This window comes from Neoarius graeffei, chromosome 11 (genome assembly GCF_027579695.1).
Source record: "Neoarius graeffei isolate fNeoGra1 chromosome 11, fNeoGra1.pri, whole genome shotgun sequence".
Taxonomy (NCBI): Eukaryota; Metazoa; Chordata; class Actinopteri; order Siluriformes; family Ariidae; genus Neoarius; species Neoarius graeffei.
Genome location: NC_083579.1, coordinates 11,188,503 through 11,205,800, shown reverse-complemented (window position 1 = coordinate 11,205,800; position 17,298 = coordinate 11,188,503). Strand labels below are relative to the sequence as shown.

Genomic DNA, 17,298 nt, shown 5'->3' with positions numbered 1-17,298 from the left:
CTCACATTTCATGGCACTAATCGGCAAGTTCAACTCCAAGCACAGGTCAACCATCACCGCTTCAGCACGGGTCACGTTCCGTGTCTTTTCATTCACAGATTTCGTAAAAAGCTGCTGATACCCCCAGATTTACTTTCCGCCTGACTCGCCATTTCAGCATACTCCATATGTTTTTTGGAGTTGACATGCCGCGTGCAGTCATCGCGACCACCATGAGTGATGTTAATGTTAGTTCTACACAGTTTGCAGTGCGCGTATCCATTGCCCTTTTGACTGGGTGTAATGCACGGCCATTCTACCGTATATCGTAGAAGGAACACCGGAGACCTGTTTCACTTGTCCCGATACGGAGCGTTTCATTTCCACTATTGAGAAGCAGCGCATGGATTGAAAAAGTCGCTTGGACATTTAAAAACTCCTCACTGGAATTTTTTAAGACTTTATAATAATTCCGTACAGAAGAACACTGTTTGCCGTGACATCGTATTTACGTAACTTTTCCGTACAAAATACGGCCAATCCGTACTAGTAGGCATCTCTGTTAAAATGTATGACGTGTTCATTAATAATAAACTAATCATCATCAAAATCACTGCCATTCATTCATTTAAAAGTTAACTAAATAAAATTTGTGCAGGACAGAAAACCCTTCAGCTTTACTCCGTCCTGCAGGATCACGTTTTCGACTCGCACCTCGACAAGTTTGTGTTCATCACTCAGCTTCATGTTTCCACTCTCAGACTCGAACACTCGCGTCACACATTAACAATATTACACGTCGGGGGCGTCATGGCTCAGGTGGCTAAGGCGCCATACCATAAATCCGGGGACCCAGGTTCGATTCCGACCCGAGGTCATTTCCCGATCCCTCCCCACCTCTCTTTCCCGCTCATTTCCTGTCCTGTCTCTACACTGTCCTATCCAATAAAGGTGAAAAAAGCCCCCAAAAAATATATTACACGTCTACAATTCGTAATAATTCCCCTCTTCGAGCTGAACAAAGGGATCCCAGTGAAAAATCACAGCTTTACATCGCTCCCAGGCCACAAACCCCAGTACTGTTTTTAAATATCAGTCTTTAAAAGAAAAATGATGTTTGATGCTGAGTGAATTAATGGATGTTAATCTGTTTGTGCAGATTAAGTGGGGACGTTATCCTGTACACTCGTTACTGCTCAGAGGAACTACTTTAGAGGACTGGATTAAAGCCTCGTGGATGCATTAGATGGATACGCTGGATACATTATCCAACGAAATCAACCTGCAACTTGTTTTTTGTGCTGTGTCCACAATCACTCACTCGTTCACTACTCCCTATCTAGGGAATTCTATATAGAGGACTATATAGTGAGCTCATTGGTGAAATGAGAACATTTTCGGACACTACTCCGCCGCGCCGTTATTTACGTCGTTACGGTCACACAAAAACGTGCCAGATCAGTCGGCTATTATTTCAAAATAATAAAAATACATGCATGTATTTTTGTGATAAATCCATATTATACTGAGCGTATTTCCCACATTAATAAGTACAAAGTACTTTGTATCTGCTGCATCTTTTCAGTTCTTTGAAATCAAGGCTGGATACTTTCTTTTTTACCGCTGCCGTTTATTAAATCAAATTCGAGGCCTTTGATTAATTCCTCACTCTGCACTCAAACTTTTATTCTTGTATTCCATCCATCCATCTTCTGCTTATCCGTAGTTGGGTCACAGTGGCAGCAGGTTAATCAGGATATTCCAGGCATCCTTCTCCCCAGAAACGCTTTCCAGTTCCTACTGGGGGATCCCAAGGCGCTCCCAGGCCAGATGAGATATATATAAATCTCTCCAGCATGTTCTGGGTCTACCCCAAGGTCTCCTCCCAGTTGGACGTGCCTGGAAAACCTCCCAAGGAAGGCACCCAGGAGGCAACCTAATCAGATGCCAGAACCACCTCAGCTGACTCCTTTCGACATGAAGGAGCAGTGGGTCGACTCCAAGATCCCTCTGGATGTCGGAGCTCCTCACCATCTCCCCTCTCAAGAATCGACACCTTAACGTGGTGGAGGGGTTTGGGTGTCCCGGTGATCCTGGGAGCTGTGTTGTCGGGGGCATTAGCCCCCATAGGGTCTCCCAAGGCAAATTGGTTCCAGGGGAGGGGCCAAGCAAAGAGCGATTCAAGACCCCCGATGAAACGGGGGGGAAAAAAAAAAAAAGGAGCTGCAGCACCTTGCTTGGGAGCAGGAAACCAGGGCCTCCTCCTGGAGTCAGACCTGGAAGGGGGGGGCTTGCTGGTGAGCGTCTGGTGGCCGGGCCTTGGCCCATGGGGCGTGGCCAGGCACAGCCCAAAGAAGTTACATGGAGCCGCCGCCATGTGGGCCCACCACCTGCAAGGACAGGCACCGGGGTCGGGTGGCAAGCAAAGGCAGGACCCTGGGTGTGCTGATCCTTGGCAGCGCAGACTATTCTTGTATTTTATCTGTCTTATTCTATTGTAGCTTTTTGTTATTCTCTTACTAGGGATCGACCGATTATGTTTTTTTCAGGGCCAATACCGATTATTATGGAATTGGGATGCTGATAACCGATATGTGCAACCGATAAATGTAAACATTATAATGCACATGAAATTAAACATAGCACACACTGACACAGACCTTCATATCCATGAAATGTATGTTTAATTGTAAAATTGAACATGAAATTTTGTGCAGGGAGATGCCAGCAGCATTTGTACAATAAAGTCAAACATTAGTTAGAATAAAATGAGAAATAAAATAAAATAAAAAAATCACTCCCTACTGTATTACAGCTCACCATTTTCAGTGGAAAATAAATGAAAATACACTCTGGATTCTTTTACACTAAGAACTAAGTAAGACTTACCAACTTCAAGTAGTTTTTAAATAACAAATCAAGTGTAGGGAGCTGCCTGCAGCATTTTTTAAAAAGTAAAATCAAACATAAAGTAGGCTATCACTCCCTATTATGTAACAACTTAACAAGTAACCATCTACATTCTAATGCTTTTAATGCCCGAGCCTAATATTCCCAATTTAGGATTATATTGTAGTGAAGGAAGCACAGTTGCTCTGCATGTTAAAAGCTCTGGTTAAAAGGAGCGGTTGCTCTTTAAGAGTATATCGCTTTCCGAATCAGAAGCGCTAGCGAGGAGAATCACTTGCGCAAGAATTATAAATACTAGTGGAGCACATTACAGCGCAATGTGAAGTAGCATAAGAACATTAAAGTCAAGAGTTTAATTGATGTATTTCGTTCATTAGCGTTTATCCAAGCAAGTGTGCATCCACGACACAATTCATTACTGAGCCCATAACAAGCGTCCTGACAAACTCCCTACAGTATTACACAGCCTGCTAGCACCATATCACACCTGGCTTGTTTAAATGTTCAAATAGCGCTTTATAAAGTTACCTAACATATACAAGTGCAATGCGCTTTCTGAGCACGAGTCACGTCATGAAGTTTACTCATCACCATAACAAATAGACAGTAGGCTTGCGCTAGCCTACAGAGCACAAACACTACGTTTTATTTCGTCTTCCCTTGACCACCTCTCTGTATGGCTGTCATTCTACTGTTCGAGTAGAACTACTGACACGTTCACAACGTTTCCAGACGGGGATTTAAAAATGACTGCAGCCTACGTTATGCTGGGGACTGCTTACTACATTACATGTAGTTTCAGCGAGACTAGCTGGTTGTAGGCTAATTCAAGTGCTTCCTTACGTAAGCTAAGTTTGCCTGGCTACACAGATGCAAATGGACAATTTTAAAGAATAGTAGATGAATGTAAACATATAATGATGTTGTGCTTTTGCAACTTGTGTGTTTGTGACTTATTGCGGCAAAAGCAGCGTGTCCTTACCTTGAAGTGGGATCTGCTTCTGCCCGAGTGCCCGTACAGCCGCCTTGAAACAGTTCACAGCGTTTAGCTACGCGTGTTGATTGGCTACATCTCTTGTACCAAACAAATCAGATGTTGTGGTGGGCGGGACCGTGTTCTTGAACTCAGAGAGGCGAGTGCAGGAAAGGACGTGCAGTGACAGTCGCTTTAGGAACGAAATGACTGCAAAAAGGCATGTTATCGGCATATCGGTGGAAATTATGGCCGATACCGATAACCCTAAAAATGCAGAATATCGGCCCGATATATCGGCCAGGCCGATTATCGGTCGACCCCCTATCTCTTACCATTTTTAATTGTACTTGAATGTCCGTTTATAATACGTTTCTTCCTCCGTCCAGTCACACACCCCCTTCAGCGCAACTGAAATGCATGATGGTATAATATTGCTTGGTTAGTGATCATCGGTTGTACACTACTGTTCAGAGTGCATTGTGGGATATTATGAGCCCACTAGACAGGGTGTAATAATTCTCACTACACATTCAGACAGCACTATAAAATGGCAACCTCACTATTATAGCCCATTATATAGTGAGTAGTGAGTGATTTTGGACCCAGGGAGGGTTGATGATATTTAGCTAGGCTGGTCTTCATGTGGGCGGCACGGTGGTGTAGTGGTTAGCGCTGTCGCCTCACAGCAAGAAGGTCCGGGTTCGAGCCCCGTGGCCGGCGAGGGCCTTTCTGTGCGGAGTTTGCATGTTCTCCCCGTGTCCGCGTGGGTTTCCTCCGGGTTCTCCGGTTTCCCCCACAGTCCAAAGACATGCAGGTTAGGTTAACTGGTGACTCTAAATTGATCGTAGGTGTGAATGAGTGTGAATGGTTGTCTGTGTCTATGAGTCAGCCCTGTGATGACCTGGCGACTTGTCCAGGGTGTACCCCGCCTTTCGCCCGTAGTCAGCTGGGATAGGCTCCAGCTTGCCTGTGACCCTGTAGAACAGGATAAAGCGGCTACAGATAACGAGATGAGATGGTCTTCATGTGAGATTTTTTTTTTGCCGAGTTATCCCTGGCGTTTTTTCTTCAGTGCTGCCACCTGTTGGCAGCCTAACTAACAACAACGCTGGGTCGTTTGTAGACAACATCTGGATATTTATTTAAAAAATAATAAATTTTTTAAATTAAATTACAGCCAATGCAAAGCTTCTGATGTAACCCCAGTACCAGTTTTTATCAAAAGATGCAAAATAAGCTAGAAGACTTTTCCAGATTATAGTCACAAGGGTGAAGTAAGAGAATTTTAGATCGGTTGTACACTACTTTTAACAGTGCATTGTGGGATACTACGAGTCCACGATACAGGGTGTAATAATTCTCACTATACTTTCAGACAGCACCACAAAATGGCGACCTCACTATTACAGCCCACTATATAGTGAGTAGTGAGTGATTTTGGACAGGGAGGGTTGATGTTATCGAGCTAGGCCGGTCTTCATGTGAAGTAGTTGTTTTTTTTTTTGCGCTGAGTAATCCCTGGCATTTTTCTTTTCAGTGCTGCCACCTGTTGGCAGCCTAACAACAACAGTGGGTCATTTGCTGATGACATTTGGATACTTATTTTAAAAAAAGAAAAAAAAACAACTCAGTGAAACCAATGCAAAACTTATGATGCAATTCCAGTACCAGTTTTTATCAAAAGATGCAAAAATAATTAAGCTAGAAGACTTTTCCAGATTATAGTCACAAAGGTGAAGTAAGAGAAGTCAAGTCAACTTTGTCAAATATGCTATACATGCTCGACATACAGCACAGATGAAATTTCAGTCCTCTCTGACCCACGGTGCAACAGGCAAAGCAATAAATAAAAATAGAATAACTGAAATAAACAATATAAAAACAGTATAAAACACTCTAGATAAGAAATAGACATGGACTAAACACTCACAGATATACATATACATACACACACGATCTATACGGTCATGGAATTCCTGCTTTATTGGGGTGGGTGGTCATGCTCCGTCAAAGAAATTCATTAATGCGCATCCATTAACACGTAGTATTTTCTGAAACTTGGATATCCAACTAAGACTAATGGCCCTTTTCCACTACCCTTTTTCAGCTCACTTCAGCCCGACACGGCTCGCGTTTCGACTACCTCAGAGCAGCACAACTCAGCTCGCTTCAGCCCCCAAAACTCGCACGGTTTTGGAGTGGGGCTGAAGAGAGCCCAACCGAGCCGAGTGGGGCTAGGGGCATGAGCAGACACTTCCCTGTGCACTGATTGGTGAGGAGGAGTGTCCTCACATGCCCACACACGCCCCGCGAGCACGCTGGGATCTGTAAACACCGTAAACCCGGAAGAAGAAGAATTACGAGAATTTCTGAAGCCTTATGCGCCTCGCCTCATCTATACGCTCTTGCCAGTATCTGTTGGTGTTGCCGGTGACAACAAGCCACAGCACCAAGACCAGCAACACTAACGACTCCATGTTTATTGTTTACTATTCGGGTCGTGAGACTACCGCTTAAAAGATCACTGATGTCACTGTTTGCGCCGCCTAACATCACGTGACGTCCACCCACTTTCGCTAACTCCACCCAATGTGTCCACCCACTTCCAGCCAGCACGGTTCAGCGTGGTTGTAGTCGAAATGCAACTCCAACAGCCCCGCTCAGCTCGACTCAGCACGGCACGGCTCAGCCCGACTCAGCCGCGTTGGTAGTGGAAAAGCGGCATAATTGGCTATAGCTGATAATTCCTGTAATTTACTGATTTACAAGAAGGAAATAACAACAAACAAACAAACAACCCCAATACACACACACCCTTTAAATTCAAAGTGACATTGCTATAGTCAGGGTAATTGTTTTTAAATATGATTTTCAGTACAGTTTGCCTTGGATTCCATACTTTCACAATAATCACTGAGCTGACAAGTTACCGTATTGGCTCGAATATAAGACGGTGTTTTTGTTGTAAAAAATAGCTCTTAAAAAGGGGGGGTCGTCTTAAATTCGCGGACTAGACAAAATGCCGCCAAAAACGAAAGTGAAAGTGAGGACAGTGAGAGTGAGCAAAGTGAGGCTGCGGATCTCTGTGCTGAGTAGCTGTAATTTAGCAAACTACCCTTTCCATTATTTCAGTTGTTTATTATTGTAAACCTTAATGTATTGTTTAATGCATTGTTTAAAACATTTGCACTGTTCTGCAAATTTATTCCATATACCCGTAGGCTATGGGAAGTTAATGCATTGACATTCTGAAGTTTATGAACTTTCAATCTAAACCTGACAAATTTGTTGAATTAATGCAATTTAAATGTTTTAATTTGGCTTGTCTAGTAGCCTGCAGTTTACCCTCTTTTTTTTTACTTCTATGAAAAAAGTGTTCACGGAAATGAGACTGAAATGACCTCTATTTAAATGTGAAAAACAAAAGCCTCTAATTTTAAACAGAATTTTGAAATAAATACGCGTTATATGAATGAACATTTGGTCTTCAAAAAACTTTTTCCCCCAAAGATGAACTTGGAAAGGGGGGGGGGGGGGGGGTCGTCTTACATTCAGGGTCGTCTTATATTCGGGCCAATACGGTAAAACAATCTTACATTTCATAATTTTGGCTTCTCTGCTGAAGAATTAGCCTGTATATTACACACACTATATTCTACCTGTCTGGAGGAAAAAAAAAATGATGCAAGATATACACACCTTCATCTGTGCCATCCATGATTGACACGCTGTCGGGCTTGTAAAGGAATGAAGACGCAGCAAATACCTCCCTCACCTAGAATATAAAAAAAAAAAAAAAAGATCTAAACAGTAATATAAACCACCTTCATCAATTCCCATCGACTGTCTCCTATGTGAGTTTAATAATGAGTTGAGCTATAGACTAAATTCTTAGATTATGAAATTGTGGGACAGAAAAACCATACATAATGTTTGTGTAAGGAGCATAATAACTGGATAAACACTAGAGACTGCACCAGGGCCTACAATAGGGACAACTTCCCTCTGCTACGACTTTCGCTCAATCACCTGTCGGTGTGACTGTTTTACTCTTGACTTCTTCTGTTTCATTAGTGTGTACACATTTCATCTGGAAAATTTATACAGTGTGCCTTGAATATCTACAACCCCGATTCCAAAAACGCTGGGACAAAGTACAAATTGTAAATAAAAACGGAATGCAATAATTTACAAATCTCAAAAACTGATATTGTATTCACAACAGAACATAGACAACATATCAAAATGTCGAAAGTGAGACATTTTGAAATTTCATGCCAAATATTGGCTCATTTGAAATTTCATGACAGCAACACGTCTCAAAAAAGTTGGGACAGGGGCAATAAGAGGCTGGAAAAGTTAAAGGTACAAAAAAGGAACAGCTGGAGGAACAAATTGCAACTCATTAGGTCAATTGGCAATAGGTCATTAACATGACTGGGTATAAAAAGAGCATCTTGGAGTGGCAGCGGCTCTCAGAAGTAAAGATGGGAAGAGGATCACCAATCCCCCTAATTCTGCGCCGACAAATAGTGGAGCAATATCAGAAAGGAGTTCGACAGTGTAAAATTGCAAAGAGTTTGAACATATCATCATCTACAGTGCATAATATCATCAAAAGATTCAGAGAATCTGGAAGAATCTCTGTGCGTAAGGGTCAAGGCCGGAAAACCATACTGGGTGCCCGTGATCTTCGGGCCCTTAGACGGCACTGCATCACATACAGGCATGCTTCTGTATTGGAAATCACAAAATGGGCTCAGGAATATTTCCAGAGAACATTATCTGTGAACACAATTCACCGTGCCATCCGCCGTTGCCAGCTAAAACTCTATAGTTCAAAGAAGAAGCCGTATCTAAACACGATCCAGAAGCGCAGACGTCTTCTCTGGGCCAAGGCTCATTTAAAATGGACTGTGGCAAAGTGGAAAACTGTTCTGTGGTCAGACGAATCAAAATTTGAAGTTCTTTATGGAAATCAGGGACGCCGTGTCATTCAGACTAAAGAGGAGAAGGACGACCCAAGTCGTTATCAGCGCTCAGTTCAGAAGCCTGCATCTCTGATGGTATGGGGTTGCATTAGTGCGTGTGGCATGGGCAGCTTACACATCTGGAAAGACACCATCAATGCTGAAAGGTATATCCAGGTTCGAGAGCAACATATGCTCCCATCCAGACGACGTCTCTTTCAGGGAAGACCTTGCATTTTCCAACATGACAATGCCAAACCACATACTGCATCAATTACAGCATCATGGCTGCGTAGAAGAAGGGTCCGGGTACTGAACTGGCCAGCCTGCAGTCCAGATCTTTCACCCATAGAAAACATTTGGCGCATCATAAAACGGAAGATACGACAAAAAAAGACCTAAGACAGTTGAGCAACTAGAATCCTACATTAGACAAGAATGGGTTAACATTCCTATCCCTAAACTTGAGCAACTTGTCTCCTCAGTCCCCAGACGTTTACAGACTGTTGTAAAGAGAAAAGGGGATGTCTCACAGTGGTAAACATGGCCTTGTCCCAACTTTGAGATGTGTTGTTGTCATGAAATTTAAAACTCACCTAATTTTTCTCTTTAAATGATACATTTTCTCAGTTTAAACATTTGATATGTCATCTATGTTCTATTCTGAATAAAATATGGAATTTTGAAACTTCCACATCATTGCATTCCGCTTTTATTTACAATTTGTACTTTGTCCCAACTTTTTTGGAATCGGGGTTGTAATTATTTAAAGGTGCCTGAGTTTTAACTCTTTACCCCTTAAAGCAGTTGCTACAGCCACCCTTGTATACATATATACTGTTCAGCCTTAGAACATATTTACAAGAAAAAAAGTCTAAAGACAAGGTTTTGTTCATATCAGTTTTCTGTTGAAACAATCATGACATATCATACAGTACATTTTTGAAAAGACAGCATGACACAGAATACAAAAGTCACTCAAAGTTATGTTTCAACATTCACCGACTCACAGGTAGGGTCTGAAAGATGAGTAATACCTGTGTGAAAACCAATCTTCACATTTTACATGAATTCATATCAAATGGTGTACAATAAATGATTACTGCAACTTTGCAGAGATGCTTTATCTCATCTCATTTCTCATCTCATTATCTCTAGCCGCTTTATCCTGTTCTACAGGGTCACAGGCAAGCTGGAGCCTATCCCAGCTGACTACGGGTGAAAGGCGGGGTACACCCTGGACAAGTCGCTAGGTCACCACAGGGCTGACACATAGACACAGACAACCATTCACACTCACATTCACACCTACGGTCAATTTAGAGTCACCAGTTAACCTAACCTGCATGTCTTTGGACTGTGGGGGAAACCGGAGCACCCGGAGGAAACCCACGCGGACACGGGGAGAACATGCAAACTCCGCACAGAAAGGCCCTCGCCGGCCACGGGGCTCGAACCCGGACCTTCTTGCTGTGAGGCGACAGCGCTAACCACTACACCACCGTGCCGCCCAAGATGCTTTATATAACATTCAATTCTCTTTTCAAAATTCATACATTTTATCATAAATATTCACCTGGGAGACCTGTAAAGGGTAAAATACGTATGTAGAGGCAAATTCAGAGCCGTCAAATGTCATTATGGTGTATACACGCCGGCGTCATGCGTAGTCATTATGGGATATACACGGGGTCATCCACCATTGTGCCATTCCACCATTGGATGTATTCTTTGGCATAAAATACAATATATTTTAGCTTCAAAATGATATATCAAACATAATTTTTTGACAATGACAAGTATATTAATTTTGCGACCAAAGTCACCTACCCTTTTAATTTCCACGCGGTAGTGAAACGTGATGTCATCAGCAGGTTCCCCTTCTTGTGTACCACGTGTCGGTCTATTTTTAGACCAGGAAACCCCCAAAGTGAGAGAGTCATTTCTCCTCGTATATGGGGGCCAAAAAAATTGCGAAAAATTGAGTTAATCTTTCAGTTAGGCAGCTGGGCCATAGAAGGTTCACGCTGCACGCTGCATGCTGCACGCGTGTAAAGAAAAGTGGACAAACGTAGCATGACTTGCTCTGGGCCATAGAACGGTGTTCACGTTGCACGCTGCACACTTCACGCGTGAAGCGAGAAATGAACATGCACACTTTTTTCTAGGCGTGAAGATGGAAATTCCAGTCAATGCATGCGGTCACCGCCGCGCCAGCCAATCAGAACGGGTCTAGGGAGATAACTCTATGCTTTCAGGGGAAAACTTCAGAAAAAATATAATTGAATGGTATAATTGAAAAATAGTTCTTCATCGGGATTGTCAAGCAGATTATAGAATGTTCGGTGAAATTCACCACGGGTTTCTCTCAGAAGGAAGTGTTCTCGGCTCCAAATTCTGTTCCTTTTTCTCTTCCTCTGTCTCAGTAAAAGCAGAATGAGGCAATCGTCGTCATCCGAAGAGTCCATATTGTTGGTTACTCGGTCAAAGTAGAACAGACGCAACACGTGAACATCCAAGCATGAAGTTTAATGGCCCAGGGTCCGGTTCTTCACGTGAACGTGTAGCGTGCAGCATGCAGCGTGCAGCGTGAACCTTCTATGGCCCAGCTGCCTTAGCTAGATTTATTGGTATTATTTTTATCGCGTTCTATCCGCCATTGCTGATAATATGTGCCACGTCACGTGGTACACAAGAAGGGGAACCTGCCGATGACATCACGCGCGGAAATTAAAAGGGTAGGTGACTTTGGTCGCAAAATTAATATACTTGTCGTTGTCAAAAAATTATGTTTGATATATCATTTTGAAGCTAAAAGATTTCCCTATCTAGTGATACCATTTATATATGTTGTCAAAATATATTGTATTTTATGCCAAAGAATACATCCAATGGTGGAATGGCACTTTAAGGTTACTTTCCCAGGTGAATGCTGTAAGGACGTGGCAGCACTTCAGTGACGACAAGCCCAAGTTACACAATAACTAAGTACACATACAGATCCTGTTCCCCTCCTTGTAATTGGCCAGCAAAAAAAAAAAAGAGCTCTTTGCTTTACTTTGCACCTGTGCAAAAATCTTAAGCACCCTATTTTTCCCCCCATACAAACTTTGTTTATACGGTAGATTTCTATTTTATGACTTCTACATTATCGAGTCAGCACAAAAATATTTTAGAGTTCCAAACGTTTGTTCATTTTCCAGCACAAAATTAAATGTTACAGGGGGAAAAAAAAAAAAAAAAAAGTTTGTTTCTGAGCAGCATATTCCATAAGAGAGCACTTTTCAGATGAAAAAAGAAAACATAAATGAAGGCTACCAGGTTTTGGTGCAAAATGAAGAAGCGGATGTGACAAAGTGTCCAGAAGAACTGTGGCTGGTTCTGTAAGATGCTCAGAAAAACCTACAGCTCGTTTCCGCATAAAACTGCACTCATGCCCCTTTTCCACCAAAGCAGTTCCAGGGCTGGTTCGGGGCCAGTGCTTAGTTTGGAACCGGGTTTTCTGTTTCCACTGACAAAGAACTGGCTCTGGGGCCAGAAAAACCGGTTCCAGGCTAGCACCAACTCTCTGCTGGGCCAGAGGAAAGAACCGCTTACGTCAGCGGGGGGGGCGGAGTTGTTAAGACCAACAACAATAACAAGACCGCGAAAGATCGCCATTTTTAAGCGACGAGAAGCAGCAGCTGTACAAACGCGCAGTCATCCATTATTATTGTTGTTGTTGCTGCTGCTGCTTCTTCCGTGTTGTTTTTGCTTCGATATTCGCGCCAAGGTTTAAGCAAACGTAGCGACGTAACTGACGTATACAGCGACGTAATGACGTGGCTCCGCTTAGCACCACGAGCTATGGAAAAGCAAACTGGTTCTCAGCTGGCTCGCAAGTTGAACGAGTTGTGAACCAGCCCTGGAACTGATTTGGTGGAAAAGGGGCATCATTGTACCTGAGACGACTATTTTCGTCTCACACCAAATATCGACTTTGTTTCAACATAAATGGCAGCAACATTTCACTTTTTTTTTTTTTTTTATAAGCCATTTTGGCCAACAGCATTTCTTTACACATGCCTAAGACTTTTGCACAGTACTGTGTGTGTATATATAATTTATTCTATCCACATTCACTGGATATGAGCAATTGCACGCTCTGATTAACTATCAGCTCATATACCGCTAGTAGAGAAAAACAAAATGGAGGCACGCATCAAGTCAGATATCACTTTATCAAGTATTTAAAAGAAACAGAAATAGCTAAAAGAAGAGGTTCCCCCCCCCCCAATATGTTCTGTTCCACACTCCAGCCCAGTCAGTGGATGCACCTTTAAATTGGTTTGCCAACCACCAAAAAAAAACCTAAAGAAGAAGAAAATGCCGCACATGTTACTGAACCAACCAAGGACTAAATTAAATTAAAAACTACTTAAAAACAAAACCCCAAAAAATACAAAAGCCACAAAATATGGAATAAATGTATCTTTTTTTTTTTTTTTTTTTCAAGAATTGTCGTATTTTTCACAAATTGCTGCTGTCATTTCGTCGGTTTGTTTACGCCAAGCGGAAATTATTTTGCTGGACATTTTGTATAAAGTTTTATTTATCGAATTTGCAAAAAAAAAAAAGCTCCGTTTCTCTAAATTCAAGACTCAATCTCGTCGTACATGGATTATAACCTACTTAGTGCGACGTGCCTCGTCAACTATCAGCTCATGTACGACTTGATTTCGTGGAATAATTATTTTTAATTAAAAATAAATAAATAAATAAATAAATAGTAGCAGTATCTTATCGGCTGTTTCATTTCAAACTCGATGCACGCAGTGTAAAATTCTCTATGAGGAAAAATGACAGTTGGACAGAAATCTGAGATAACAGTAGGCACACGTTCACCGAAACTGGACAGTGAAGTCTGGAAAAAGACGAGGTGATGGGTTTCCCTTTTTTTTTTTGGTCTATCCTGAGATGCTTTTCTGGTCACCACAGACGTAAAGACCGATTATTAGCTCGTCTGGCCGACGGGTGATGAGCTTACGCCATCATGCGTTGTCCATCCAGCGTCATCCACATTTCACAGAAATTGCTTCTTCTCTCGCAGTTCTTCACCGATTTTGATTCTTTCTGGCATGAAGGTCGGGGTATCTAGAGTGCATATAACTTCTACCCAGATTTGCTTCATTACAATTATTAACGAAGTTAGCCTTAATGAGTGAGCAGTTCAACAACAACAACACAAAAAAAAAAAAAAAAAAGAGAAAAAAAAACCAAAAACGCTTCTTCTCGGTCAATTCCTCGCCATTTTGGATTCTTTCTGGCAAATACGTCGGTATTCCTAGAGTGGATACAGCTCCTATATATACACCTTGTATATAGCTTGCAATATTTATTGCGCAAGGCGGCCCACTTTAGATCGTTCCTTCTGGACTAGACAGGGCCGGAGTGAGCTACGCCGTCATTGACGGCCTCGTTTGAGTTTTTACACGACAGCCATTCTCCTTTTCACCATTGTGTTCACCTCCAGAGCAGCGGTTCCCATACTAGGGCTGCTTTATAAATCAGTTTGGAAAATGTTACTGGGAGTCACATTGAGTCAAGCCACACTCCTGAAACAATGTCCTCGCGTAGTTCATCAAAAAACAAGGGGGAAAAAAGAAATTTCTTCATCCATATACCAAACAAGATAGCATTTCGTCTCAAATCGAATATTTATTCGATACTCTTTACTGTTATCGAATACTAATACGAACCAGTTTTCCCATTTGAATTTGAAAAACCCATCATGTCACCTTCATATCTCTTCGGCATACCAGTCTTCTGGATTTTCTAGCTCAAGTATACTTTTGAATCATGACGACAGCAGAGAGGAATGAGGAGGAGGAGCGAGAGCCCAAGATGCACGACCACTTCCTCGTTCTGCTTTTGGAAGGGGGATGGAGATTAATGCAGACTAAGCATCGGTGATTATTCCTCTCTGGGAAACCAAAACAGTATTTCTGCTGCATGTCCTGAAACAATCTCCTTGTTTCTTTGTGATGGAAGGGGACACGCCCACTCACGAGACCGGAACTGTTCCACTTTTGCTCTGAGATCTTGGGATATTCTAAGATCTTTCATGACAGCTTAAAGTCTTAAGAGACAGACAGCGCTCGTCAGTGTGTTTAAAGGACATGGGACATGAAACATAAATGCACGCTATATCAGTTTCTTTCCATTAAAAATATGAAATAATTGCATCAACAAATACAAAATCATCTATGAAATTCAGCAAAATCGTTATATTCGTGATTATATGGCATTTCTGCTCGAGCTCCGATATGCATATTTTACAACCGGAAGAGCCGCCGTCACGTGATCATACGTCACAAAAACTTTCGGGTACAGCACAAGCGGGTAGATGAATATGGAGAAGTGTGAATCGTGATGACGAATGCGACAAAATAGTTTTTGTGTCTTGGATGACAAGAAAATTGTTTTGTTTTTAGAGTGTTTAACGTACATTGAACATCATGGTGTATTGCGACCTCCCAGTCAGTCAGACGCGCTGTCACTCCTGTTAGCAATGTAGCTAGGCTCAGCATGGCCAATGGTATTTTTTGGGGCTGTAGCTAGATGCGACCAAACTCTTCCGCGTTTTTCCTGTTTACATAGGTTTATATGACCAGTGACATGAAACAAAGTTCAGTTACACAAATTGAAACGTGGCGATTTTCTATGCTATGGAAAGTCCGCACTATAATGACAGGCGTACTAACACCTTCTGCGCGCTTCGACAGCGCATTGATACCTTCACTCGGAGTTGTACCATTATTTTTAGACAGGGCGGACGGACCAGGGCATTCGCCCGCCTGGCCGTGCCCGACGAGGAGCGCTCTCGGCCGGCTCGGGAGGCAGACGGCAGCCCCTCCTGGAAGTGTGGTTTTACCATGGGCCTCATGCGGTAAGGATTAGTATTATAATTTTGGGTGTATCAATTATTGATTATCATAATTCTGACTCGTTTCGCCATTTTGAATGTTTTCATCTCGGACTCTGGAAGCATTGTATCTCAATCAATCTAGCAAAATATCAGCAAAAAAAAAAAACCTAGCTTGCAACGGACTTTAGCTAGATCTATGATGAACTTTCAATGTATGATACAAAAATAATACTTCTTTCAACAGATCATTAGCCTTTGAGCAGAATTGTTTTTAACTTACCAGGATGTGTTATCGAGCCGACCGCTTTCAGTTTCATGAGGGCTGAATGAACTCTCACTCTCAGAATCATCTGACCCGTCAGAGTAAAGACAAGATCCATGCTCATGTGAATTTCCAGCTATCGGTTCGAATTGATAGAGTCTAACTTCACATCTCTGTGAAACATCGGGAACGTCACTGTCGATGGTGTCCATTTCGGTAACCTGTTTACATTAGATACCCAAGCGCTGGCTCCTTGAAAAGTTTTTGTGACGTCATGGGTCATGTGACCGCTTAGCTAATTAACAAATCATTGTTTTACGCTGATGTATAAAAAAGTTGAATAATGTGATGATTTTCACATTTTTGACGCCCTGCAGTGATTTAGATGGCATTTCTTATGTCCTTTATACATAATTATACCCAGAAAAAAATCCATGTCCCATATCCTTTAACGTCAACATGAACAGGGATGTTCCGGATCTGACGCGCCATCTAGTGGTTATGGGTTTTAAATCTTCCAGTGGTACATAAAGTACACAGGCGAGCGAGTGAATAATAACGCTGCTCGTGCGTCAAATATAAACCACATTTCCGTTAGACTGAAATCAGTCAAGGAATATTTTGATTTTTAGTCCTTTATGTGATGCATACACATGTTAGGGACATGTAGTGTTAAATTATACAGCTGGAATTAAAAAAAATAATAATGATTAAAGCTTGGGGTCACAGAAAGGACATTCATTCGGGGTCGTTTTTGCACCTCACTGCTGTTCCATGATTAGCTGATTGCATTGCTGAACAGGTGTTCCGAATAATACGGCAGTCATTCTCTGACCTTGTCGAGGAGGTGTGTTGCTTTCTCCCCCGGCAGAAGCCTGAGTCCTGCTGTGGCTCGCAGGGCCAGAGGTGTGGAGGACCACTGAGCAGGAGGCACCGTCTGCTTCGCCACCTCCAACAGCTCCAACAGTCCTGCTTTACCCTGCAACACAACAGAGTCACAAGAGGGCACGTTAAACATGTCGCTACCGAATTCTCATATCAGAAACTATAGAGTAATTTCCTGTAACAGCAGCTCTGATAGTACAGTAGTTCCAGTTGAACATAAAACTTATGTTACATGTGCTCTCTCATACATTGTTTCTACAGAGGACTTTCAGCGACGTCACAGATTTTCGTTTATCACGCAGCGTCGGCCATATTGCCGGGCAAACAAAGAAACAGAGCCGCGACAGTTCATCTCATTATCTCTAACCACTTTATCCTGTTCTACAGGGTCGCAGGCAAGCTGGAGCCT

At 42.3% G+C, this 17,298-nt stretch overlaps 1 protein-coding gene across 1 annotated transcript in view; it reads right to left on the bottom strand.

Moving 5' to 3' along the window:
- The window catches only part of entpd6 (ectonucleoside triphosphate diphosphohydrolase 6), a 55,150-nt gene that overhangs the window by 18,243 nt on the left and 19,609 nt on the right, over nucleotides 1–17,298 (bottom strand). Inside the window, exons 4-5 of the mRNA XM_060933409.1 lie at nucleotides 16,840–16,983; nucleotides 7,565–7,640 (exon numbers count right to left, since the gene is read on the bottom strand). Of these exons, the coding sequence (XP_060789392.1) occupies nucleotides 7,565–7,640; nucleotides 16,840–16,983 (220 nt within the window). The remainder of the gene's footprint in view (nucleotides 1–7,564; nucleotides 7,641–16,839; nucleotides 16,984–17,298) is intronic.